Source organism: Pyrenophora tritici-repentis, chromosome 1 (genome assembly GCF_003171515.1).
Source record: "Pyrenophora tritici-repentis strain M4 chromosome 1, whole genome shotgun sequence".
Classification (NCBI taxonomy): domain Eukaryota; kingdom Fungi; phylum Ascomycota; class Dothideomycetes; order Pleosporales; family Pleosporaceae; genus Pyrenophora; species Pyrenophora tritici-repentis.
This window is the reverse complement of record NC_089390.1, coordinates 8,683,050-8,706,800: the sequence shown is the minus strand read 5'-3', so window position 1 is coordinate 8,706,800 and position 23,751 is coordinate 8,683,050. Positions and strand designations below refer to the sequence as shown.

Below are 23,751 nucleotides of genomic sequence, written 5' to 3'. Positions count from 1 at the left end.
CGAGCTGCCTGAATTTACGCGGTACCCAATGAGCCATCTTGAGAGTACGGACACGATCGTATTCTGTGAGCCGCGAAGCCTTACCAGAAAACACACGGGCCGCAAAACTCAAAATACGAAGTCGTTCGTATATTGCGTCAGCTGCATGACAGCCTAAGCGATGTACGATGTCAGAAAGGATCTCCCTAATCTCATCTCTGAAACCGTATCTATTTCTTCGTCTAGACCTCGATGCCGGCAGCTCCGCTCTTGTACGCCTCGTAGCCTTCCTTGGCAGCGGCCTTTACGGTAGTCTTGCCCTCTACGATGCTCTTGCATTTGGCCAGGATGTTGGACCAATCCTCAAAAACTGTAAAGGGTACGTCTTCCCTTGCGCAGTAGCTGATGAGGTCGTGGCCCTTCTTTGCAAAGAGCAAGTCTGTTTCCCGAGCGGCCGAAAGGTCTGAAACACCGTCGCCGGCGTAAAACATGGTCGGTCGAACGTCTTCCGGCAAGTTAGAGTACTTTCGTAGTTCGACCGACTTGTCGTGGCCGAAGCCGGAGTCTGGATGCTTGAACAGAATCTGCCAGCCACCTTCTTCGTTGATGTTCTTCCCCTCCCTCGGCCCTACGTAGTTACCCAGCACCTGCATCTTACTTGCATCAGGGCCTACTAGCTTCTCCAGTAGTGCCTTGATGACGGGTTCCATGCCTGAGCTCAGGACCACGACCGGGATGTTGTTCTCCAGGGACCATTCGAAGAAGCTCTTGAAGCCAGGGTCCAGCTTGATGTTGTCGACCAGGTATTGGATGCATTGGTCGTAGGGCTTCGTGACGCTGTCCATCATGTCGCGGAAGGAATCGCGGAATGAGATTTGATCGTTAAGACAGGCGATGTTGCCGGCGCGGCGCTTTTCTTGCCCGTAACCAATGTTGTCGGTCATAAAGTCATTGGAGTCTTGGAGCGTGATGGTGCCATCGAAGTCGGTGAAGAAGATGAACTATTCATATGGTTAATATGGATTACATGGTTGAAATTGTCGTGTTACCTTGGGGTTGCTCTTCATGGCAGGCAACTCGGCCAAGTCAATTTGTACGGAACCCATCTTGAAATGATCAAACAAGCAATTGAAGGTCTATGGAACTGACAGAGCAAAAGACAGATAACAAGCAATATCTAAAACCAGAAAACTGGAGGGGCACTAGGTAAACCCTTAAACGGAATCCCGGCAATCAACAGGGCCAGTGATTGTGGTTGCCGCACCCCACGCGCACAGGGCATGTCAGTCCTCGATGCACCGCTGGCTCGGGGGTCCGCAGTTGGCGCTTTTTCGTCATTCGTCATCCGTCATCGCCTTCTTAATGTAAGGGAAGAGGCAAGAATGAGGCCACTGCTTCAGCATGCTTCACGCTCGCTTACCGCTAACAAGGTAGTGTCGCCATCGTCGTCTTTTGGCGGTTTTTTCCGCACCGCGTCGTCGGTATGCTCGTGTCAGTCTCGCACAACTTCCGAGGCATCTCGCTGGCATGGAGGGGTGCGATTGAGCGCCCATGAGGCACGAACATGGTCGCGACGTGCTTTCAGCAGCTCTGCAAGATGGAGAGAAGAAGACCGGCCGTCAAAACCCTCGGATCCCATTGCAATGCCACCGCCCGCATCAGAGTCCAAGCCTATACCACAACCACCAACCAAATTATCCGGAAGCTCTCCATCTCCAGAAGATCAGGAGCGCTTGCAAAGGAGACTCGATGCGTTGCTTGAGGATCAGAAAGCAATCAAGAGAGCTGCCGAGAATGCTGAGGCGGCATTGAAAGATCCACCGCCTGTCCAAGCCCCGGAACCTCCCCCACCAGAACCCCCAGCGGCATCACCACCTAGAGACGAAGCCGTAGATACTATAGCCCGCGTTCCTGATGAGCAATTACCGTCTCACCGCGAGAGACAGCGATGGAGTCTCTCCAAACGCTTCTCTGATGCCATGGACGACCTTCTGCCAAAGCTTGCAGTCGTCACACAAAAGGTTAACACATATACGGGAACAGACTATTCTGGCGTCGAAGCACTACGGAGAGAGATTAAGGAGCAAGGTATGCGTCTGTGATCTAACAACCTCCAGCTGCCACATCTAACTCCCCCCCAGAAAAGCTGGTAAAAGCCCGTCGCTTGGCCATCGACTCCGCAAAACAAGCCCTTGACACCGCCCTCGCCCATCAAGCTACATCCCAAAAAGAAGTCGTCGCCCTTCTCGAACGCAAGCACTCATGGTCCAATGGCGACCTAGAACGCTACATGGCCCTGATCCGCTCCGAGCACATCAACGACCAAGCAGTCCGCGAGGCCAAAGACGCCGTCGCGAATGCCGAAAACGCTTTGGAAGATGCGAGGGCACAGCTAGAGAAAAGAGAGCGTGCACAGTATCACGAGGAGCAAATCTGGAGCGACACTATACGCAGGAACAGCACGTGGGTCACGTTTGGCCTCATGGGCGTCAATATCTTCTTGCTATTGCTTAGCTTGGCAATCCTGGAGCCCTGGAGGAGAAAGAGGATGGTAAGGGAAATCAAGACCGTGTTAGAAACGCAACAGAAGGTAGCCATGGATGCTGCCTCTGTAACCGCTCCAGTTGCCGCAATAGCGCCTGCCTCAGTGCCGATCGACACTGTCATCGAGCAAGCCCCCACAGCAGCCCCTACCCCATCTGCTATCGTGGAAGAAGCTGTGGAAGAATCGCCAACGGCCGAGACCCTAGCTACAGACCCGGTAGAGCCCGAAATCATCCCGGAACCAATCACCGAGACCTTCGTTGACCCAGCGCCCGAGTCAGCAACGTCTGAACCCGAACTTCTGAACCAAGAAGAAGCTGCCATGACACCTGAAGAGCGCATCGCCGTCGAGAAAGAAGCGGCTCCTTCGCGCGAGCCCCATAGGAAGTTTGCGACATGGCAGGAAAAGGCGACTTTTATAGCTCAAGATATTGTCAGCGAGCGTGTCATTTCGATGCGGAGGATAGATTACACGACTGCCATTCTCCAGGGCGCGGCGGCAGGAGCCGTCATTGCGGCCACCATCATCTCCATGTTGAGACCAAATTAAATCTCACTGCGGCACCTTCATGGTTGTACGAGTAGTACATGTGTATAAATAAGACGTAGATAATTTTACTCACAAAGAGTAGAAATGTATTAGTGAGACGATCAATTCTTCGTTAACATCCCATCGCCCATGAATACCCGTTTGCAGACGAAACATGATTAAAACGAAACTCGGTGCACCCAAAAACGCCTCTGCCACTTCCCCTTCTCCTCATCTCACAGGTAACTGATTCTGCCACTCCGGATCGACCTTACTCTGTTTGAAGAAGCTCTTACCTCTCAACCACTGCCGGTAAGCCTTATACCGTTTCTTCGCCGTATCCTCCTCCTCGACATCCAGCGGATTCTCCTTGACCCGCAGAAACTCCTCAAACTCCTCGATATCCTCTTCTGGCGTCTGGAACTTGTTGCCTGTAGACTGCGGTTGCGGCGGCGGCGGCAGCACATTATTGTAAGCGTGAGGATGGAAGCCGTAAGACTGGGGGTACGGATAAGAAGGCGCGTGGGAAAAGGGGGTGCTGACCGACTGCGACGTCATGGGGCGATTGAAGGAGCGGACGGATGCGGCGTCTGTGTTGTCGTGGCGGGGGAAGTCGCCAAGGGTGATTTGAATGCCGTCTTCGTCAAAGTCCTTGGGAGCGGGTATGCTGCCTTCGGTCATGGAGAGGTAGTCGTAGAATTCCATTGCGCTGGGGTCGTCTGCACTTGGCATTTCGCTGCTGACGACGAGGGGCAGGTTGAGCGGGTGTTCAATGTAGCGCGAGTATTCGTGTTCTTCGTTTAGCGATACAGATGGGTTCATGCTGTTTTCGTAGAATTGTGTCAGCGTCCATTGGTGGACTAGGGCCTTATCAGCGGGCTTGAAACCCGGTCGGAGGGTTGATGATAATCCAGTTGATATGGAGCCTGAGTTGTTCATGGATTGGTACGTCGATGCCATGGAAGGTGGGCCATGGGTTTCAAAGTGAGGGTCTCTGAGAATCGAGTGTCGGACTGGCGAGTTTGTGTGGGGGACGTGATGCATGTTGAGATGTGGATCCCTCCGTCTGGCCCTGGAATCAGTCTCACTCGACGGGTCAATGATAGTGACACCCTTCCGAGGCGCTTTCTTTCCGTCCCTTGCCTGCGCATCGTACTCCTGCTGCTTCTTACGGGGCACAAACGGGGACATGTTATCTTTGCGGGCTGGCAATGTTCCGTCCCTGTCACGTCCTGGCCTTGGTTTTGCCAACCTGAAGGCGAAAATCTTGAGGTAAGAAGAAATCGCTAGCGGTCGGTAATATTCAAGCCAATAGTCATCGCGGAAGCTTACAAAGTCAAACGCTGATTCTTGCATTGAGCGAGCTGGCGTGATAGAGGGCGGTAATGTACGTTGCTGGAGATGGGAGGCCGTATACCAATTAATATAATCTCGTCGGCTTCGCCCGAGAAAAGACTGTGGGACCTGATGATGGAGATAGTAGTCAGTAGAGAGATCCCAAAGCATCGGTTGGCCGTGCGAATAGACGTAGTTTCCCAAAAACAAGTTGTAGGCTTCTTGACGCTGCGAGTCGAGGAAAGAGTTATGGTAATAGCGCTTGAAGCTTTCCATCATATCGCGTGAGCTACTCTGCCACTGATTGATCTTTCGGTATGTAGCCATAGTATTGACCAGGTGCGAGCCACCATACTGAATGGCGATGGTATCGCCATGGCCATGGAACATCTGAGTGAACAGCTCCACACAGTCGGAATCGTATTCTACAGTATTCCCCGAAATAACTCCAAGTGCCTGTAGTTGTCTGCCCAGCGCCCGTTTCCCAATCACGAATTGAGCAGCGTTGGTCCGGTCCAAGCAGTCAATGCAGTTGGTGCGCGCAACTCCGTTCTGCACTTGCGGAGAATCAAACTCATCATCACCATTCCGGAAAAATCCCGTCTTTCGCAAGACCTTTTCGGCAATGCTTTCCAGCGAGCCAATGACATCCTGGCCTCTAGTCTTAGATGCCCTGGACATGTCGAATGCCTCGTATATGATTTTCTTGTCTTTAGGCAAGGACTGGTTGAGGTAGTCAATACCGTGCTTGTACGCCATCAACAACTTAGACTCTCTCGGTGTACGCTCTCGAGCTTTGATCAGATTGAGTACGTAGACCGGGGCACCATATCGTTCGAACAGATTATCGAAGTGTAACGCAGCAGCGCTGTAGAATGGATCGATGAGGTTGAGGTCGATATCTGGCTTTGGCGTCACACCTGTATTGTCTTGTGTCCAATACAACGGTATGCTTCCGCGGTGCTGCACATAGGATGTATAAGTGGGATTTGCGTACAGCCGTGGTCCCGGAGCATGGAATGAAGTCGTAGTTTGCTCAGAGACGATTTGCTCAGTCTCAACATCGTTGGCGACATAGCCAAGATCGTTCGTACCTCGCTTCAGAAATCGCGCACCAGCGAAGAATCTTGAACGTCGGGCAATGATGGTAAGATACACACGGCGACCGAAGACATCAAGTGAAGACTGCTCAACATAGCCATGGATGACTGGATGACACCAATCATATACATTCCTCAGAGCATCTCGTGCAGGGTTCAAAAGATGGTGGTTCCAGACAAACATGTCCTGATAGTCACGGTCGGGGTTGGAGATGCCTTCGTTCATCGCCGCCCGTTGATGGATGATGTTTTGCTGCAAACTCCTCGTTATGTTGTAAGAGTAGCTGAAGTAGAATGATCTTGTGAGGTCCATGTTGTTCAGAATCGACAGAAACCTCGCTTCTTCCGGGTTCCTATCCTTTTGATATCTCGACGTTGAACCAGTCGTCAAAGGCACCATTTCGGTACCGTCGACTTGATAGACGTAGTGGCCACCAAGCATGGCGACTTGCGATCTCTTGGAAATCAAGAGCATATAATAAGCTTCTGTGAACCGGATGAAGCCAAGTAAACCCCATGTACTACATTTGAGTTTCATGCCTCCGGTAGCCCTGTTGCCATCGGAGATTGTGTCCAAAAGCTGATGCATCTCTCGACGGCTGTATACTATATCATCTTCAAATATGCTCAAGTGCCCAGGAGCAGCTGTCCGATCGATTTTCAAGACACGAAACTGCCTATCGGTAATATCGGCACCAATGAGATAGAAGCGGGTACTGGTTTCGTAAAGTGAGAACTTGTGCATCCTCTTGATACCGTTTTCCCCGACGTTTTGATATGTTGCTCCCTTGATTTTATGGACTGTCGAGGGCGTCGAAGGTCTGTGGAAGGATACATTAACGTTGGGGTTCTCCTCTTCTCCGCCGAATTTGGTCGAAGCAGATTCTCGTCGGGGCTTGCCATGGCCGGGTAGTTTTTCCAGATCAGCTTCGGGCTTAAAGTTGTTGTCATGTTCAAGTGGTGAGCTTTGCGGGCTTCCGACAGCAGTTGATGCCTTTTCCATGTCGTCAAGCTTTTCTTGGCTGCTGTCGTGTGATATTGTTCCTCTGGATGCTACAGAACTGGCTCTTTCTGGCGAGTCTAATCTCGCTTTGGACTTCTCCATGATGGGCGATCAATAGATGACGATGTGTGCGAACGAGTGAGAAAGGGACAAAGTTGGCACGTAGTCACGGGCGCGTTGTGGGATAGCGTGATGGTGCGCGCAGCTGACTCGAGATTCTACGCTGGACGGCTTTTCAAAGGTTCCCATACACTATCAAGCCTAATGAGAAGGCCGTGCAGGGATCGGCGCTTAATTATGCGAGCTGCGAGAGCTGTGGTGTAGTAAAGGCGGTGTCGTTTCCAATGTAAGGTTCCAGATAGTGGGCTTGGCGCACGTCAATATATGGATGCGCCTAGTTATCGGTCCACGTGAAGAATTTCGACCGTGTTGCTAGCACATAGGCGATCATAACATACGTTGCCCAAATCATTTGGTCAGTATATTTTCCGATAGGTGCCGCTCTGCTCCATTGCAATAGGATATGCGTCCTTCTGCTGACATGCACAGAGTAGAGCGTGCGGATCAGCCTTCAACCCAATCATTTCAATACGGGCAATGATACCTGGTCGATGCGAATAGGCGCAAGGCTGTAGGTAATAGATTCTGCTATCAGCATTTACCTATCTATAACGTATAAGTAAACTTCTTCCTCCCTCTCCTCATGCTTCCACCCTCATCTAACGGTACACCCGCATACTCTGCACTTCGACCACTCATCAGCTTCCTATTTTCCCTGATAAACGCCCATCTCAGCACCGCAGCCAACACTCCGACAAGCAGCATAAACCCAGCACATATGCTCATGCCTTTGACATAATACGGCCCGTCCTCGTCAGGAAAGACGCTCGTACCGACCAACGGTCCACACTGTCCGATGATATTTAATATGATCATGCCACCGCCTTTCTTGCTCTCGCTTTCTTGGTTATTCAGCATCCACGTGATGATAATTGTGACGGCGCTGAAGAAGCCTGCGGCAGCGGGGTAGAGTGCCATGTAGCGGATCGTGGTGTAGTTGGACTTGAGATAGCCGGAAACAGCAATGGTACCGTATCCCAATGTCGCGAGAAGTGAGTGGAAGATGATGAAAGTTGAGCGCGACTGCAGACGATCTGAGAAATATGCTGTTGTCAAGACGACAACAAACGCGAACAAATACGGAGGTGCCGTCAAGCCTTGTGCTGTGATGGACGTCCAGCCCATGTCTCGAATGACCGTAGGTAAGAATACGGGCATGGAGCTGAACGCGACGTTGCATGAGAAAAACATGAACGCTGTCAGATAGCATTTCGGGTCCTTGAGTGTTTGCAACACTTCGAGGAAATTGACGCGTTTTCTTTTTTGCCCGCCTTCGTACTTCTCATCTTCTAGATCTGAGTCCTCGGCCTCCTTTTCTGATCTCAGTCGCATTACCGCAACCTCGCGCTGTCGCGGGCTCAGCCACTTGGCCAGACCCGGACCGTCTGGCACAAAGTCCCATGCCCAGACGGCGACCAGTACAGATGGGAAGCCTTCGAGCAGAAAAAGTAATCTCCAAGGTCTTAGTGAGCTATGCTCGCCGAGTTTAGTGATGAGCCAGGCTAAAGCTCCAGCAAACGATGCTGATATCGGACTGGCGCTTACGAAGAGCCCAATCCTGAAGGCGAGCTCGTGTCGACGGAAGAAGAATGATAGGTAGAAGGGCAGGCCGGATGAAAATGCCGCTTCGCTGACACCCAAAAGAGCACGCAGTACAACAAGAAAGCTGAAGGAGTTCACCAACGCTTGAAGCGACGCTATGATGCCCCAGGAGAGGATGCACATGGAAATATAGATATGCGGCGGCACTACGCGATACCTAATAACGCTTAGCAACGCTCCGTGTCATAGATGTGGAAACGTACATCAGGGTCATCCACTCAAACAGAATGTATGTGATATAAAAGGCCCACAGCAGCCATTCGTACTGGTTAGACGTGAGGTTCAAATCATCTGCAAGACCGGCTATACGAGCATTGCCAATATCTAGTTTTTCAATTAGCATACGTGTGGTACACTGTCCCCATCCCACAATGCATATCTGACGTACATCTCGTCCTCGAAGCCTTCCAAGTGCAGAAACTACTCACTCGACCGATCCAAAAAGCTCAACATGTATAATAAGGCCATGAAGGCTACGAGCCGACGATCAAGCTTTCTAAGTACCGTCCGATCCTCATCTGGCGTATACAACTCATAACTCTGAACCGAGTCGATTGAGGCGCGCCGTGTGCTATGGAGTAAGCCCTCATCTTCGGTCGGCTCTTCTTTCGAAGGGGGCTCGTCGCGTGGAGGAATAGTGCGCAGTTCGAACGAGTTCGACTCGTGCCTTACAGACAGGCCACCAGACTCGTGCGACGAGCGCGGCGACGGCGTGAATTTCTGGGAGCTATCATCGGTACCGGGCGAAGCTACTTGGTGCGTTCCGCGACGGGACGAGGAGGGCATTGCGTGGATTCGTTCAATCGATTGTGAGACCGCATGGAGGGAAAAGAGGGTATTGTCACATCTGAGATGAGCCTCTGGCTGACCGCCTTGATAGCTTACGGAAAAGATTCGCGAACCCGCTTAGGTGAGAGGGATCTTCCAACTTGCTGGGTGCCCCGGCGGTGCCGGTGCTCGTGAGGAATCATTGGGATGACGCGTTGATGACCGTGCGTTGCTACTACCCCACACCCGTGCCTGCATGTCCGATCAAGATTGATACATGTTAACCCCTATCTAATTCTGTCACGCCTGAAGCACTATTGTGAAGAAGAGTCCCGCTGCATGCATACGACTAGTTAAACAAGCCAAGTCAATCTTTGCAAATACCACGTTCACGCCAGGTTTGCATATTTCTATGACGATACAAGACCACGCAAATATTCGTATCTTACTCACGCTCAAAACCAATCCCTCGTTCTACGGATTACCCCTTAGATACACAAGCAAGATTCCACTCTTCCGGAACGTTCCCCTCATTTACCTTCTATGCATACTTTACATCATCCCCGCCCCTTTACTTTCATTGCAAAATACCCCAGGGAAAGTATATGTGTGGATCGGTCATCTCGCCTAGACCGTTGCGCTTCGTCTCGTTCCAGACGTGGAAGCTTTCCATGAGCAGTTTGCAGGTAGTTAACTTATCCAAGTTCCAAAGACCTCCTTCATAGAGTTGTGCAAGGTTGATGTTGAGGTGGGAGTAAAATCGGACGAGCATTTGTTGCGCGGGCTAATGGAATTGGTGAATGTCGACTTTTTACTGCAGAGAACCTTGTGGACGGGTTTCCAGTATTGCTTTTGGCAGCGTCTAGAGCAGTAAGAGCTTACGGCAGGCACTGCATCGATTAAGAGGATTGGTGGACTGTTCTATCTGGCTGCAATTGGCGCATCGCAAAGGGCCTTTAGAGGGTTAATGAGAGATCTAGGATGTGGGTTTGGCGTACATGCACATGCATGATTCTACCATAGTGTTGTGTTAGTGTTCGGAATAATCTTCTGTAGTCAACAGACATATGCGTTCCAGTCCATGTGATGAACTCAGCAGCACCTACTCGTTGTTTATCTGTGCACATGATCTTGATAATACTGCATTTATCAATACATAGTGATATCTTCGAACTCTAGATCTGGAGCTACTAAGACACCCGCGTCTTTGTTTAGGATTGAAGAGTGGACGACGCACCATATGGCAACGGAAAATAGAGTTTATGGCAAGTAAGGAGATTGCAGAGTAATGCTCATAAATCACCCTAGACATTAGTTCTGTCGTTGTAACACATCGCAGACTGTTAGCGAATAAAGAGGTATGAACGTTTAAAAACACAATCGATGTCACAAGGCAACGGCGAAAGAGTAGTATTGGACTGCCGTCGGGTTTTCATGCGCTCCTGATGGTATCGGTATCGTAAATCTATTTAGGCAGTTGCCAATCCTTATAACTCCATTTCTCAGATACCGTGTACTTCTTCTGCTTGCCATATGGGATTTGTCTCCTGGCTTCGACCTTGCCTTGAAGTAGCATATTCCTGAAGCGGTCCTTGAGTAGGTTACCCTGGGGCTTGACAAGGCGTAGTGAATCGGTGAGTTCGTCGGTTGTGACAACCTCGAGCGGAGCCTCTGGAAGACTGAAAGACGTGTTAGTAAATCAAGCGTGCAGTGAGCATAGAAAGGTACTTACGGGGCCTTGCCAAACTGCTTCTTCCTAAGCTCTATCTCTTCTCCATCGTCCTCGGAATCTAGCTCGGCATTCAGCTGCTCTAGGACCTTGATCTTCTCAGCTCTCGCCTTCTCCTTCTCCTCTACACTCTTGGCCAACCGCTTGACCTCCTGCAACTGCTGCTCCTTGGCCTTCATCTTAGCTTCGTGTGTAGCTTTTCGTTGTGCCTCCTTTCTCCTCTTGATCTTGTTGCGTTGTGATAGAGATTTCCTTTCGGGTCTCTTCTTCTTGATCTCCTTGTTCTCGCTGTCACTGAAGCCTTCCCACTCACTCTCCCAGACGCTCTCCTCACCAGAGTCTGATTCGGTTTCAGCGGCTGCTCGCTCCATGCGCTCGGCCTCTTCACGTGCTTCTTGTAAGCGCTTCTTCTCAGCCTCGAGCTCCTTTGCACCTTGGCGCAGGAGGTCGTTTTTCCAGTCGTCGAAGTTGGGATTGTATGACTTTACGCCGGTCGGCTTGCGGACTGACGGAATCGCCTTTCCTGTCTTTGCCTGCGAAATGGGTGCGTGCTTCAGAGTCTTGGGCTCGACCTTTGGCTTCTTCTTTTCCAAGAGATCGAATCTGGGATCCTCCTTGACCTCTTGCACTGCCCATGGATCGTACGCAGCGTCCTCAGTCTGGACTACATCCTTTTTGACTTGCTCGCCTCCATACGCAATTGCCCTCAGCCGGTCATATTCCTTGCCCGAGATCTTGGCCTTCTTCCTCTTGCCATCATCGGCGATGTCGGATAGTCGCTTCCTGGTGGAGACGGCGGGAACGGCAGAGCGCTTGGCGAGGATCTCGTCGACCTTGAGAGGCTTGTGTCGCTTAGCAACGTCTTTCTGGATCTCAGCAGATCCCAGGACATCGACGGAGAAAAGTTCGTCTGCGGTCTTTTCCGCAATTACACCACTATGACTTGTTAATATACAAGGGTGAATATGGCAGTAGTGAGGCGTGCATACCCTTGGATGATCTGATCGCGCACTTCTTCAAGGCCAGACTTGATTTCGGTGACGTCGACATTCTTGCGCCAGGCCTTTTTGCCCTTGCGACTGGCCTGTTTGTACTGCGCCGGTGCTGCTCCGGAATCTGACATGGCGTCGTGTCGTTGTCGTGCTTGGAGTTGTGGGGTCGCGTTGTCGCAAAAAGTTCGATCCAAAATTCCGCTCAAGGGAAAGCGGGTCTAGTCCGTGCACCGGAGACCCCTGCCGTTCTCGGTAGTGGTCGGTGTAGACCGCAAGGCCTCCAGATCCGACCAAGACTCCTATTCGTACAATCGCGCCCGACAACGACACTCAACCTGCAGTTTGCTCTTCTATTCCGCTCAGATACAACAACTCGAATTTGTTACCCCCACCTCACCATTCATCATGGCACAAGCGTACTCGAACCCGCTCAAAAAGTTCAAGTGAGGTGTCCTCCGCGGCGGAGACGGAGCTCGTACACTAACTCCATGTAGGCTTGTATTCTTGGGCGAGCAAAGCGGTATGTATATCTACTTTTGTGAAAAGCACGCCTGCTGACATGTCTTTCAGTCGGCAAGACGTCTTTAATTACCCGCTTCATGTACGATTCATTCGACAACACATACCAGGCGACTATTGGTATCGACTTTTTGAGCAAGGTACGCTCACCGCACAATCGCTCAAAGGCGACATGTCCGTGCAGCCGTCTAATTTGCATGCCTAGACAATGTACCTTGAGGACCGAACGGTCCGCCTACAGCTCTGGGACACAGCTGGCCAAGAACGATTCCGCTCTTTGATCCCCTCGTATATCCGCGATTCTAGCGTAGCCGTGGTCGTATACGACATCACCAACAAGAAGACATTCGAAAACACGCGAAAGTGGGTGGACGACGTACGAGGCGAGCGCGGCAACGATGTCATCATTGTACTTGTGGGAAACAAGACGGATTTGAACGACAAGCGCGAGGTCACGACGGCGCAGGGCGAAGAGGAGGCCAAGAAGAACAACTTGATGTTTATCGAGACCAGCGCAAAGGTCGGGCACAATGTAAAGGCGTTATTCAAGCGAATCGCGCAAGCACTACCCGGCATGGAGGGAGAGGGACAACAAGGGCAGAGTCAAAGTAGGTCGGAGCATACACGTGGTCGGGATGATCATGACACTAACTCTGGGCGCAGTGATCGACGTGAACATCAACCCCAGCCAGCCACCACAGGACAGCTCCTGCTCATGCTAAAGCGAGGGCCTGGTAGAGCAGTCGGCTTCTGTTTATTTGTTTAGAGCATATTGTGGTCATGGCATGCTTTGCATGTCTGGAAGTCATTGTCAGCAAGGCGTTCGGGCATGGGCTGCATGCATCTTAACGTCGAAACGTGTAATATGTAGAGTACCAGGGCGTATCCGTGCGCACCAGGGCATGACGTCAATGAAGAGATGCCGGGTGCTGTTGGATTGTTTGCATTAGAAGTCGACATGTGCCACCACGTACCCGAGCCAAGTACATCATGCTCAACCGGAACGCCGACGGTGCGAGATGTGAGATGGCGAGATTACATGTACAAGAATATTACAGGGCGCCGTCATGAGATGGAGAGGGGTCCATGAAAGCTTGCTGAATTCATCGAAGTGCTATGGTCGAACAAGATTTACTCGAGGTCGCCTGCGGAGCCGGCCTCAGAGGGCGTCTTGCTACCGCCAACCGGGATCGAGGTATCCACTGCGATCATCTCGGCGAGGATGTCCAGGACGGGCTAGTAGATGTCAACACACAGGAGGGTCAGAATTGCAGCAGAGCAGACGGCGTACCTTGGGGACCGTCTTGTCGTAGATGCTGATGAGTTCTCTCGGGTTCGGGTAGACCTTCAATGCGCGATAGAAGCATAGGGCGGCCTCGACGTTGTCGGCACCTGGCATAGGATTAGCACAAAGTCCCACGGCGGCCATACCATTGCCACTGCCATTGCCATTGCTGCTGCCATACCTTTCTGCACCATTCCCTCACCCTGCGCCACCTCCTGCATAAAGTACGCCTCCACCTCCTCTGGGTCCTTGGGGAAGCCCTCTTCGTTTGCGCGCTCTACCGCCTCTCGGACGGCCTTTTTCTGCTCGGCGCCCTGTGCCTCGGCCTCCTCCTTGGCCTGTCGCTCTGTACGCTTCGACTCCTTCTTGAGCTGCTTGCGGAAGCCTGGGTCATTTCGCCGCTTGTAGTCGAAGTAGGCGGCATATGCGAGGAGGCCGGTGACGATGGTACCGGCGCTAATGACGGCAATGGTCGATGGTTTTAATGACGAGTTGGACATGACGCAGGTCGGATGCGTGCGGGTGAGAAGCGCGTTGGAGGGGGCAGGCACAGCGATACGCCTTGGGGGAATGGAGGGAGGGGGAGGGTGGTGATGCCGTGTTGGCCGACAACTTTTTCGACGCCTTCTAGAGGTAACGTGTCTGTGCGCGTGATGCCCATAATCGCGTGCCGCACACCCCGCAACATCAACACCAATCCACCCTTACCACTTCAACCACCCATAACTCCACAACCATGAGTTGTATCAACGCTGCGATTGAAGCTATTGAATCGCGTGATCCCGGAGATAAATTTACATACTCTGAGGTTGCGCGCCGCTTTGGTGTTGATCGCTCTACGTTGTCGCGACGCCATCAACAGATCCGGGGCTCAAATGAAGCCAAATCACGTAATCAGCAACTCCTTCACCCACACCAGGAGCTACAGCTTCTAGAGCACATTGACGAGCTTACTGAGGCTGGCTTACCACCGACGAGGACTATGATCCAGAACTTTGCTAGTGCTATAGCCGGAAGGGCTACCTCCCAAAGCTGGGTGACGCGCTTCTTTCACCGTCATCCCGACGCGATTATATCACGTTGGTCAACTGGTTTGGACCGCAATCGCCACCGGGCTGATTCTGTATACAAGTACGAGTCGTACTTTGATCTACTATCTACTAAAATGGCTCAGCACCATATTCGGGCGCAGGATGTATATAATATGGATGAGAAGGGATTCCTTATTGGAGTGACGGGGAGGAGTAAGAGAGTGTTTAGTAAGCAGAAATATGAGACTGGGGGCTTTAAGAAAGTGATACAGGACGGCAACAGAGATTGGATCACTGTTATCGCTGCTATATGTGCTGATGGGAGTACGTTACCGCCCGCGATTATATACGAAGCTACTTCGGGCAACATGTACGCCAGATGGGTTGATGATATCGCAATTGACGATCCAGTCTACGTTACCTCAAGTCCCTCAGGGTGGACCAATGATCAGGTAGGCCTGGCATGGCTCGAACAGGTGTTTGATCGCCATACGAAGGAGAAGGCCGGCAATCACACACGCTTACTCATCCTTGACGGCCATGGGAGTCACGTTACTATGGAGTTTATTGACTATGCGATCGCCCACAATATTATGTTACTCATACTACCCCCCATAGTACCCATACGCTGCAGCCACTCGATGTGGTAATGTTCAAACCTCTGGCAGCCGCGTACTCACTCAGCTTGCAGCACTACCTCCAGGCGAGCCACGGTCTCTTAGCTGTGAGGAAGGATGACTTCTACCGTCTTTTCAAGCCTGCCTGGGACTCCTCTTTCATTAAGAAGCACGCGTTGAAGGCATTTAAAGCCACTGGGATAGCTCCTATAGATCCCGAAGTAGTACTTAAAAAGTTCCGAAAGTCAACACTAACAGCACCGCCGCCACTAGTGAACGTGAGTAGAGCTACTATCACGAACCTCATTAATCAGGCCTACGATCCGAGCTCTATTGCGGCCAACAACCTCTCAGAAATACTCCTCCGCCTCCAGGCTGCCAAAGAGATCGCCGAGTACGAGAAGGACGCACTGCGCGCGGCGCTACACGTTCACCAGAAGCCCCGCAATCGGCACGAACCTCCCCTAGATCTACAGCAGCGAAAAGCGTTCCATTCAGGGGCAGTTTGGTGGTCGCCGTGCAAGCTTCGAGAGGCCCGCTTCAGGCAGCTAGTGAAGGAGAAGGAGAAGGAGAAAGAGCTACTTGATAAGATAGAGTTGAAAGAGGCAAAGGAGAACAACAGGATCTATCAACTTAAGATCAAAGAGGCAGCGCGGGCGGCGCGTGAGGAGGCAAAGAAGGTGCGGGATGAAGCCAAGGCTGTAAAGGCTGCCGAACTTGACGCCAAACGACGCGATCGCGACGCTGCAAAGGCTATACAACAACCCCAATCGGGCAAGCGTAAGGCTTCAAAGCCCGCTGCAAAGCAACAGCCAAAAAAACGACGCGTGGGTGGTGCTGGCGGTGGCACTCTGGCTGAGGTGGCTGCACCGGCTCCCCCACCAACAACCACCCGACGCGGCCGGGCCGTCAATACTCCGGCAAAATATAGATAGACAAAGTTGTAGAGCTACGTCTATAGATCAATACACCGGAAAATCTCGCGATAATAGTTATTGTACGTGGCTGCACAGCCTCAACTTTGCCGTCGTCGCGATATTGGTGGGGTGTGCGGCACGCGATTATGGGCATCACGCGCACAGACACGTTAAGGCACGACTCAACACAAAGTGGGTCCGAGCGCATTGCCCTCGAACCGCGGCCCGCATGCATGAAGCACCCTACCTGTCCTCCCTCCACCCTCCACCTACACTGACCTCACACCCACGCCTGCTCTGTGCAGCGTGCAGGCACCATGTCGGAAAAGCAAAAGGGCATCTCCCTGCGCAAGAAGCGTGGAGACAAGAGCAAGAAGAATGCGCCGCCCGTCATCAGCGCGCCGCGACAGATTAGTGCGCCCATGCCAGCGGGCGTCGCTGCTGCCTCACTGCCCGGCTCTGGACGCCCATCAACAGAGTCCAATAGGTCTTGGACGAGACAGGATGCCCCTCTGCCGCCACAGAACCGCCCACAGAGGCCAGACAAGACGGCCGACCTGGTCAAGAGAAGGTACTCGCAAAAGGTCACGGCCCTGCCTAGTGACTTCGCTGGAAATGGCGCACCCATGCCGCAGTTGCCTCAGATGCCCTCGCAGTTTAGGGACCGGAGCCAGACGAGGGAAGGGCGACCGCCGGGGAGCTCCAATGGGCCGCGCCTGTTGCAGGTGGATCCACGGGCCCTCAGAGATCCCAACCTCAAAGTAGAGCAATGTGAGGAGGCCACTGTACAAAACATGTCAGCAATGGCATACTGATTGCGCATAGACGTATCCACCATCCTCGCAGACGCTTCCGAGGCAGACATTAACCGCTACGAAGATGAGCTGCGCAAGACGAAACACCGCACCTCCCTGGATCTCCAGCACAATGTGTACCAGAACCGGACGCAGTTCATCAAGATCAGTAAAGAGGCCGAGAAGCTTAAGGGCGAGATGCGGACCCTGCGTCAGTTGATGTCTGACCTGACCACCACACTGGAACAGACGGCATCAGCCACTGGTGCCACCAACGACGCTGCAAGCTCCCGGAGAGCCAACCGAAGCTCCATTGGAGACCTCAACCAATTGCGCGCTGGCCAGTTGCAGCAGCTGTACAGGGACGTCGAGGGCTCCCAAAAGTATCTCCCACCCATACCTGGCCGATACATTGTGTGGAAGTCGACCAGATGGTTCGAGCTCGACTCGGCCACCCTCAAGGCAAGGCGAAGAGTAAGGCTGCTGTTACTCAACGACCACCTCCTCATCGCCGTAGAGAAGAAGGCACGCAATGACATTCCCGGCCAACAGCGCGACGGCGCCCGACCGAACATGGAATTCATCGCCCAGCGATGTTTCCCGCTGCAGGACACCCAGGTAACCAGGACTCCAGAGGAACGCATCATCATCCGCGTTGGCTCTGAAACATACACGTACGACACCAAGAAGGAGGATACCGGCGACAAGGCTGCTTTCGTAGCCACTTTCCGGAAAACCAAAGACGACCTGCGCAAGACCCAAGAAGCGGATGTGCAAGAAAAGGACCGAACGCAGGACTCTTATAGCCATCTACTCTCTCGTGATCCCGCACTCATGAACCGGACAGAGTTACTAGACAACCTTTCCGACGGCATCAACAACGACCAGGTCAGTACCTTTGTCGATATCGACGGTCAGCAACGAAACATCCGCTGGGTAGAGAGTCAGCTCGACGATTTGGATATTGAGATCGCCCTCCAGCATTTCGAAGAAGCCGTGGTGAAAGTCGACCGGTTAAAGGTCCTAGCAAAGAACATCAGGAGCAATGAAATGGCCAAGACTATTGTTACCTACAAAGTCAATGAACGCGCAGCCAGGCTAGCAAACGTTTTAGTCAAGCACATGGTCGAGCACAACAACTGGTTTACCTCTGTCAAACAGCATACAAGCTGGGTAGTGCAGCTTGGCTTTGAAGATAGAGCTCGAGAAGCCTATCTCGAAGCTCGAGGTAATCTGATCAAGACCCGCTCACGGTTCGTCCTCCATCTCCCCCACCTTGCTCTACAGTCACTAACATGCTCTAGCCAATGCATCTTCGAGGGCAACCTGCCCGATTATATCTTCCAAATCTCCTACATCTACTTCACCATAATTAAAAACACCGTCGACATGTTCCAAAAGTGCTTCCCACAACAACTAATGTCTGCATGTGTCAAGTGGGCCAAGGAGAACATTGATCAATTCAACATATTGTTGAAGAGACAGTTGAGCAGTGTTGAGGAGGGGGGCAATGTGTGGAACGAGTGCTTAACACTAGCGCATGAGCACGCCGAAATGCTGAGAGGCGTTGGTCTAGACTTTACAGAGTTGGTGGGCAATGGGATTGGGGAAAACGATACCGAAGGAGGCCAGGGCGCTGTAGGATTAGGAGTATCGTAGGTTACTGCCAAGTATGCTGGCAGGCTTTGGAAAACACTCTAGGTGCATCTCCCATCGCTTCGTCTAATATGACACGTCGAGTACATATTGCGTTCCTCTGAATTAAATCATGCAATGGCCTCCACTGATACAGTTCTGTTGTCTTGGTCTTCTTGGTCTCTATGTTATGGCTCTAGTGGGTGCAGAATCTTGGCGGACTACTCCACAACCGTTGTCCAGGTTCCTCAAGTTTCTACCATTAAAAGAGAATGCTGCTAGGAATTCGCTGTATTTGCTATGATCGCAACTCGTTGTGTTTGCTATGATCGCAACTCGTTGTATTTGCTATGGTCGCAACTCGTTGTGCCTTATTACCTACTAGTGACCGCAGTCTGCTCACAGGTGTGCTCACCTTTTTCGCCACCCGCACGTACTTTCACCTCAACATCACTGAATTAATCTTACAACCCCATTAAACCCTGCACAGAATAACGCTAAATGTGTTAGCGTGTCGCTTCCTGTTGCTGCCTTGGTCATATATAATTGCTCATCAGCCGCACTGCCTCTTATACTTGACCACACTTAACCACCCTAAACCACCCTCACCCACACTGGACCACACTTAACCACACTCGACCACATTCAACCAAACAACAAGAGCAAGCCAGCTTAAAGCACAGTTGAGATGCCAACTATAGACGAAAATATCCAGTTCCTCCATCTTGTCCTCACCAACGATGGCAAACCCGCTGTATGTACCACCTATCGCCAACTCACAATCATGATATTCTAACATTCAAAAGGTTAACTATAGCGCCGTCGCTGCGGCATTGAATATTCGGGTATCTACAGTGGTCAAGCGCCTAAGCCGACTGAACCAGTCCATGGACAATGACAATGCTCCCAGAAAATCTGCTTATCAGTTTCTGTGGCTCTGCATAAAGCACACTACGGGTGTTCAGGTACTCGGTTTCCTTCTTGTTGTCAAAACTACAGATAGCTAACTAATATAGCCGATCAACTGGGTTGAGATTGCGGCAAAGTGCGAGACTACTGTGGGTGCAGTGGTCGAGCAATACCGCCAAGTAGGAATGGAGCTCGACAATGGGGTTGAAGCCCTTGGTTCGCCCGATGCACCTGTTACGTCCACTGCTTCTGGCAACGATACCGAAGATGAAGACGTCTACCCCTGCCGTAGATGAGGTAGCATACAAGCTTGACGACGATGATGCCGATGACGAGGAAGGACCCAACAAACCGTCCAATCGCATCAAGCTCAACAATATCAACCCCAAGTAGAAGCCCAAGGCCGAGGCTGAGCACACTGTCACAGAGGACATCGCTGCCGAAAACTCCGAAGAATTTGAATTTCCTGACGCACAGGAGTATCTCACCAACGATGAAGATATTGAGGCGTATTATAGCTACCACAAGCGTAAGATTTGTCTTATCCCTTTACCCCTAGACTTCCCTCACTACACTGAAACTCCTTGCCCCACCAACTCCGTCTGCATCATCGGAGCCATGCAAGTGCCCCCACACAGACAACAATGAACAGTGTGCTTGCAATGCCAAGGAAGTTACTAACACACCTATGAGTAGGCACTCTGAACTAATTGGAGGCCAGCGGGTAGAGCTGGAGACGATATGGGCATGGCTGGTTTGACGGACTGAGAAAAACAGAACTTCTTGAGAGTCATGCTGCACTACATCTGTAGGAGTCAGGATGCGTTCCATGGGAATTTAGCAAATATAGTGGGGATTATGGCACATAATGGCAGTGCCCGTGGGCATTCTGGAGAACACGCGAGGACTTGGATCGTTATGAAACGGGGCTTAGAGTGCTTGTAGTCATCAAATTTTTACATTCCCTTGCTTGGTCGGATGATTGATTCAATGTAATCTCACCTATTACATTCTAACAATGTGTTTCGAGTCCCTGAGAGTCCATTTCTCTATCTTAAGATAACAAGGTCCCTGCCTTACGCTGTCATTGACCCAAGCGGTGATCAACTCCTCTGTATTTCATATGAATACCTGGCTGTAGTCTTTACTGCTTAGGGCAAGCAGTCGGCTAGTTGTAGGATCTGGAGCCGATTATCGGCTTAGTACCCATATTACCAACAGGGCAGGAATTACCAACCTAGGCTAGTAGTTAGGCCAGACACCCATCAACAAGCGTCTTGACGCGCCCTACGTACTACGAGGTTTGGACCCGGTCAATGCCGTGCCACTTAATCAGCGAAGTTCCACGTCAATTCTGCTAGCATGTACATTCCCAGCTGGATTCGGTCATGATGTATCATCACAGGGCGTGATGAACGGACCCCAAAGTCGCGAATTGAGACGTTAATGACGTGTGCGGGGGATGTGGGGCTCTCTTGACATCTCGCAAATTTCGGACATAAAGTTAACACCGTCTATTTATCATCATACGATAGCTTAAAGCTACCGAAGCCTGTAATTGCACATTGAACTTGTCAATCTACCTAGGTATCTCTCGTGGTTCATGACTCTAGCTTTACGCCTTGCACGGCCAGCTCATTTGTTCTCTAGATCAACTACTGCATCAGCAAGACTCGTTTCCCTCAGCTCGCAGCTCGGTCCGCGACCACCTACATTCCGAACAATGGCCTCTCTTCCTAAGACTATGAAGGCCGTCTTCATTCAGAAGACCGGCGGAACAGATGTCTTGCAATACGCGGATGTGCCAGTGCCCGAGCCAAAGGAAGGCGAGGTACTTGTCAAGAACGAGTACATCGGCATAAACTACATTGACACGTGAGCTTCTCCGCGACATTTACACTGCTCATACTTAACAGACATCCAGGTACTTCCGCTCAGGTGTCTACAATCCCCCAAAGTTTCCCTATATCCTCGGCCGCGAAGGCAGCGGCACAATTGCTGCTGTAGGCCCGAACGCACCTTCCGATCTCAGTCCAGGAACGCGCGTAGCATACTTGGCACAACACGCTTACGCAGAATATACTTCTGCCCCTGCAAACTCCACCGTCCCCATCCCGGACTCAATTGACACCAAAACGGCAGCTGCATCCATCCTACAGGCACTTACCGCTGTGACCCTGATCCGCGACGCGCATGAAGTGAAGAAAGGTGATTGGGTCCTGGTTACTGCCGCGGCTGGTGGCGTAGGCTTGTGGCTATGTCAGTTGCTGAAGTCAGTTGGAGCGCATGTCATTGCAACGGCTAGTACCGAGGAGAAGAGAAATCTTGCCAAGGCGAATGGTGCGGAAGTGCTGTTGGAATACCATGAGGAAGATCGGAATTTGTTTGTAAAGGAGGTGCTGGAGATTACGGGTGGTGAGGGTGTGCATGCGGTCTTTGATTCAGTGGGCAAATCGACGTTTGATAGCTCACTTGCTGTTGTGAGACGGAAGGGGTCAATGGTGTCTTTTGGGAATGCGTCTGGTCCTGTTGAGGGGTTCAGCCTTGCGTATGTGTCTTTACCCTGTTTTTTGTCGCAGAAAGAAGTAACTGACAGATTGCGTAGTCGTCTGGCAGCCAAGAACGTCAAGCTCGTTCGCCCTACACTCTTCGGCTACATCGCCACACGCGAGGAATTCCAGTCTGCGGCAAAGGAGCTGTGGAGTTTCATCGAAAAGGATGGCTTCAATGTCAAGATCCATGATGTGTACCCTCTAAGCGATATTGTAAGGGCTACGGAGGACATTCAGAGTAGGAAAACAACGGGTAAGTTGATTTTGACGCCATAGATGGCAGTCGGAGTTTTGGGGGCTGTGATTCAGGGAAATTGTGAAAAACTCGGTAGAGCTCTCGTCAATATCATGTAATCGGTCGATGGTTCTTCCATTTGGTACGCCAAGGCTGTGAGATAGATTAGAAATAGTGGCTTGCTTTCCCTGTTGAGGCTGATCGAACCATGAATTTGTCTAAAAAGCGAGTAAAAAAGCAGAGTTCTTCAGAAACATACCCACTTTCAAGAAGAGGAAAGGAAATAGAATAGTATGCAGGTGTTGAGGGACCTGTGGAGCTGAATCGCACTCAGAAAGCAAATGAATACAGTATCCAAGAACAAGGGTCCACGCTTTCAACCATGGATCAGAGTCCCACCTGAGGTCATTGTTTACTAAGCTTCATCACCTATCGAAAAGCACCCATTATTTCCTTTCTTCTCCTGATAGCCTTCTTGCTCTTTTCAAAGAGCATTCCCCAGAGTACCAACCGCACCACCCCAGTTGCCAGTAATGCCCGTCTCCGGCAAGAAGGAGCCGATTAAAACGCTTAAACAATGAAAAGAATGGGCTAGAGCAAACTGTCCCGAAGATTCTGCCCGCCTTCCAGCGCCCCGGTCCTACGAATTCTTACGGGTAGACTTTACCAAAGGGAAACTCCATATCGGCTCCATCTCGCGAAAGGCCAAAAAGAAAACCACTGAAACATCCAAAGTTCACTTTATACTTAACAGGTGGCGGCCTGGAAAGGTATTCATCATGGAAGACAATCACGATCGCGTCGATGAATCCGACTACCACAATATCAAACTCCATGAGCCCTTTTCCTGGATCTGGCCGTCCTTGTCCGACCCGATTGGCATGGAAAAATTCATATCGCTTATTAACTATGTTTTCGAGCTAAAAGGCTAGAGAAAGTTTATACGCTCAATGCCTTTTAGTATCAAGCGAAACTTTGCGTCGGTATGCTAGGATATTGCGAGAGGCCTGGATAGGAAGAAGATGAACACTGAGTGGCGTGTCGAAGAAGAGAACAGCGACAAGGAAGATACGGATTCTGACATGGGAGCTGCGAGTTCTGACGAAGGCAAAGATTTCAGTAGCATTATCGTAAGTCAACCATCATCATAACTATTGTTATACAAATCTGACCATGGGTAGTTTGAGGAGCGCATGAAGCATATCAAAGACGATTTTGAGGTCTTCGCCCAGCGTTTGCGGGACGAGCACGAGCGTCTTCAAGAAAGTAGTAAGGCGTTATTAGAGTAAACGTTGATGGAATTCTACGACGAAGAACTTACAAAGTCGGCAAAAATCTCTTCCCTAGAGGTCGAGCGAGGCGAGAGAGCAGGCTGCTGCGTGGCAGTTGAAGTACGAGCGACTCACAAACAGCATGCAGCGTGTTATCGAAAACGAAAGGACGGTAGCTAAGCTCTGATACTTGAAAGAGTCATGGTAGGAATCGCTGAACGCTGTGATGAGGAGCCCAAGGACCAGCTCGTGCATGAGGCGGTGATGGGAATAATTGCGCAGCCT

The 23,751-nt window shown here is 51.2% G+C and overlaps 12 protein-coding genes across 12 annotated transcripts; 7 read left to right on the top strand and 5 right to left on the bottom strand.

Annotated features, from left to right (window-relative positions):
* Positions 1-221: 221 nt before the first annotated feature.
* PtrM4_033700 (HAD domain containing protein) lies at positions 222-1,085 on the bottom strand (the record flags this gene model as incomplete). Its single annotated transcript, XM_001939191.1, has 2 exons — positions 222-980; positions 1,029-1,085. 2 exons carry the CDS (start codon positions 1,083-1,085, stop codon positions 222-224), a joined length of 816 nt encoding a protein of 271 aa, XP_001939226.1.
* A 537-nt stretch (positions 1,086-1,622) lies between these two features.
* On the top strand, positions 1,623-3,073 carry PtrM4_033690 (mitochondrion biogenesis protein (She9); the record flags this gene model as incomplete). Its single annotated transcript, XM_001939190.2, has 2 exons — positions 1,623-2,067; positions 2,121-3,073. The coding sequence occupies 2 exons, from the start codon at positions 1,623-1,625 to the stop codon at positions 3,071-3,073; spliced, it is 1,398 nt and encodes a 465-aa protein (XP_001939225.1).
* A 210-nt stretch (positions 3,074-3,283) lies between these two features.
* On the bottom strand, positions 3,284-6,592 carry PtrM4_033680 (Phosphoinositide polyphosphatase (Sac family); the record flags this gene model as incomplete). Its single annotated transcript, XM_001939189.1, has 1 exon — positions 3,284-6,592. One exon carries the CDS (start codon positions 6,590-6,592, stop codon positions 3,284-3,286), a length of 3,309 nt encoding a protein of 1,102 aa, XP_001939224.1.
* A 564-nt stretch (positions 6,593-7,156) lies between these two features.
* Positions 7,157-8,998, bottom strand: PtrM4_033670 (UhpC, Sugar phosphate permease; the record flags this gene model as incomplete). Its single annotated transcript, XM_001939188.2, has 3 exons — positions 7,157-8,369; positions 8,416-8,536; positions 8,641-8,998. 3 exons carry the CDS (start codon positions 8,996-8,998, stop codon positions 7,157-7,159), a joined length of 1,692 nt encoding a protein of 563 aa, XP_001939223.1.
* A 1,447-nt stretch (positions 8,999-10,445) lies between these two features.
* On the bottom strand, positions 10,446-11,832 carry PtrM4_033660 (Nop53 multi-domain protein; the record flags this gene model as incomplete). Its single annotated transcript, XM_001939187.2, has 3 exons — positions 10,446-10,659; positions 10,713-11,645; positions 11,699-11,832. The coding sequence occupies 3 exons, from the start codon at positions 11,830-11,832 to the stop codon at positions 10,446-10,448; spliced, it is 1,281 nt and encodes a 426-aa protein (XP_001939222.1).
* Positions 11,833-12,106: 274 nt separating this feature from the next.
* On the top strand, positions 12,107-12,942 carry PtrM4_033650 (GTPase SAR1 and related small G protein; the record flags this gene model as incomplete). Its single annotated transcript, XM_001939186.2, has 5 exons — positions 12,107-12,144; positions 12,196-12,221; positions 12,272-12,360; positions 12,426-12,828; positions 12,884-12,942. 5 exons carry the CDS (start codon positions 12,107-12,109, stop codon positions 12,940-12,942), a joined length of 615 nt encoding a protein of 204 aa, XP_001939221.1.
* Positions 12,943-13,351: 409 nt separating this feature from the next.
* Positions 13,352-14,005, bottom strand: PtrM4_033640 (mitochondrial import receptor subunit tom-20; the record flags this gene model as incomplete). The annotated part of the gene is made up of 3 exons (XM_066104056.1): positions 13,352-13,456; positions 13,512-13,612; positions 13,708-14,005. The coding sequence occupies 3 exons, from the start codon at positions 14,003-14,005 to the stop codon at positions 13,352-13,354; spliced, it is 504 nt and encodes a 167-aa protein (XP_065966258.1).
* A 236-nt stretch (positions 14,006-14,241) lies between these two features.
* Positions 14,242-16,088, top strand: PtrM4_033630 (Trichoplein multi-domain protein; the record flags this gene model as incomplete). Its single annotated transcript, XM_066104055.1, has 2 exons — positions 14,242-15,098; positions 15,155-16,088. The coding sequence occupies 2 exons, from the start codon at positions 14,242-14,244 to the stop codon at positions 16,086-16,088; spliced, it is 1,791 nt and encodes a 596-aa protein (XP_065966257.1).
* Positions 16,089-16,387: 299 nt separating this feature from the next.
* Positions 16,388-18,523, top strand: PtrM4_033620 (Vps51 domain containing protein; the record flags this gene model as incomplete). The annotated part of the gene is made up of 3 exons (XM_066104054.1): positions 16,388-16,841; positions 16,896-18,117; positions 18,169-18,523. 3 exons carry the CDS (start codon positions 16,388-16,390, stop codon positions 18,521-18,523), a joined length of 2,031 nt encoding a protein of 676 aa, XP_065966256.1.
* Positions 18,524-19,187: 664 nt separating this feature from the next.
* PtrM4_033610 (uncharacterized protein) lies at positions 19,188-20,118 on the top strand (the record flags this gene model as incomplete). The annotated part of the gene is made up of 5 exons (XM_066104053.1): positions 19,188-19,253; positions 19,306-19,464; positions 19,516-19,683; positions 19,802-19,937; positions 20,105-20,118. The coding sequence occupies 5 exons, from the start codon at positions 19,188-19,190 to the stop codon at positions 20,116-20,118; spliced, it is 543 nt and encodes a 180-aa protein (XP_065966255.1).
* Positions 20,119-21,131: 1,013 nt separating this feature from the next.
* Positions 21,132-23,127, top strand: PtrM4_033600 (Qor, NADPH:quinone reductase and related Zn-dependent oxidoreductase; the record flags this gene model as incomplete). The annotated part of the gene is made up of 4 exons (XM_066104052.1): positions 21,132-21,283; positions 21,333-21,956; positions 22,014-22,213; positions 22,781-23,127. The coding sequence occupies 4 exons, from the start codon at positions 21,132-21,134 to the stop codon at positions 23,125-23,127; spliced, it is 1,323 nt and encodes a 440-aa protein (XP_065966254.1).
* A 90-nt stretch (positions 23,128-23,217) lies between these two features.
* On the top strand, positions 23,218-23,484 carry PtrM4_033590 (uncharacterized protein; the record flags this gene model as incomplete). The annotated part of the gene is made up of 2 exons (XM_066104051.1): positions 23,218-23,325; positions 23,377-23,484. 2 exons carry the CDS (start codon positions 23,218-23,220, stop codon positions 23,482-23,484), a joined length of 216 nt encoding a protein of 71 aa, XP_065966253.1.
* Between the last annotated feature and the right edge of the window lie 267 nt (positions 23,485-23,751).